Source organism: Merops nubicus, unplaced genomic scaffold (assembly GCF_000691845.1).
Source record: "Merops nubicus isolate BGI_N331 unplaced genomic scaffold, ASM69184v1 scaffold36501, whole genome shotgun sequence".
NCBI lineage: Eukaryota > Metazoa > Chordata > Aves > Coraciiformes > Meropidae > Merops > Merops nubicus.
In genome coordinates this window covers 1-1,456 of record NW_008590901.1, presented here as the reverse complement: position 1 = coordinate 1,456, position 1,456 = coordinate 1, and the positions used below count along the sequence as shown (strand labels likewise).

The window sequence follows — 1,456 nt, the reverse complement described above, 5'->3', positions numbered from 1 at the left end:
CCCATGCTTACGGACCAGTGGTAGCCACTTTTATTTACACCAAGGGATCACATGCTGAACAAGGACACTAGTGCCACTGGAGTACCCGTAACAGCAGGAGTCTGTGCTTTATTCACAGGACAAAATATTGGTACAACATTTTTCATAGACTTCTTTTTCAAGCAGATACATCTCACTGTCCTCATGGATACACGCTGCGCTCAGGCGCCGCGGGGCAAGGCGGAGCTCTGCCCACCCCAGCACCGCGCAGACCTGGCCCCACGGGCACAGCCCCACGGCTGCTGCCTGCCACCAGAGTGTCCGGGAGTGCCCGTTTGCTTTGGGACACAGATGTGGAGCAGCCTCTGCATAGGCTGAAGGGTAAGTCCATCACCACGGCCCAAGGGCCAGCGTGGCAGTAAAAGCAAAGGGACCCCTCAGAGCCAGCCACGGCACTGCTGACCTGCCGGGGTGGGCAGTGCCTGCTGGGCACTCATCCCACGGTGGCCACGGCAGGACTCTGTGTCGTCCCCGTCTCGACCTGCCCGGGAGCGTCCCGTCCTCCCGAGGGCTGGGGAAGCCTCTCGCCCGCCTCTGCTCACGGAGCCCGGGCAGGATGGGCTGGCTGTAGGATCCTGGCTCCAGCCCTGCTGGGCTCCTCCCCTGGAAGACTGCAGCCTCACGTCACCGCAGCTCTGCTCCCAGATGCTTATTCCCACCTGAAGTCCTGCCCGACTGTTTCATAGAATCTGATATTATAAGGTCTATAAAAGTCCCGAAGCTGCTCGATCACCTCAGGGTCTATCTGCACGTGAGTCCTGCCTTTGGACTTGCCCAGGCAGCGAGGCAAGCCGCTGCTCTCCGACTTTTTCAGGCAAGGAAAGCCTTTTGTCTTGTTGAAGTAGAAGTGCTTGTCCGTGATAACCCGTTTGATGCCCAGGAAGTCCTGGACTTTGCCCATCTCCCCAGCTGGGTCCGTGATCAGCTTCTCCCCGCTGACAAAGTGGATCTGGGAGAGGGGGAAGTACTGGAGCCAGCTCTCCAGGTGCACGGCGTACATCCCGATGCGGATGGCGTTCCAGGAGGTGTCCACCAGCCCCAGGCTGCGGTTGCGGAAGGACAGCCCCTCGAAGGTGGGGATGTCTGGCTTCTTGGAGAGCGTCTGGGTGTAGTCCGAGATGGCCCTGGTGACAGGGTTCCTCACCACCACGATCAGCTTCGTGTCCCGGGACATGTTGAAGATGCGCCGCGGTGCCTCTTTGGTGACGAAGTAGCTGGGGGTCTTCTCCACCGTGATCTGGCTGTCGAGTGTCCGCGGCATCAGGCTCCTGCGAGCAAAGCAGAGGGTGACGGTGAGGAGGGAGCCGGGCCGGGCGCTGGGGGGTGGGGTCTGCAGCATGGGGCTGGTGGGGGCTCCCCCCCAGCAGGGCACGGCAGGCCGGGGCAGGCACGGCCCCCTCGTGTGGCACTGCAGAGG

General features: G+C 61.5%; 1 protein-coding gene across 1 annotated transcript; it reads right to left on the bottom strand.

The window, feature by feature from the left end:
- Window positions 1-593: 593 nt before the first annotated feature.
- Window positions 594-1,378, bottom strand: HS3ST2 (heparan sulfate (glucosamine) 3-O-sulfotransferase 2). The gene has a single exon (XM_008950093.1). It carries the CDS (start codon window positions 1,376-1,378, stop codon window positions 689-691), a length of 690 nt encoding a protein of 229 aa, XP_008948341.1. The 3' UTR covers window positions 594-688.
- Between the last annotated feature and the right edge of the window lie 78 nt (window positions 1,379-1,456).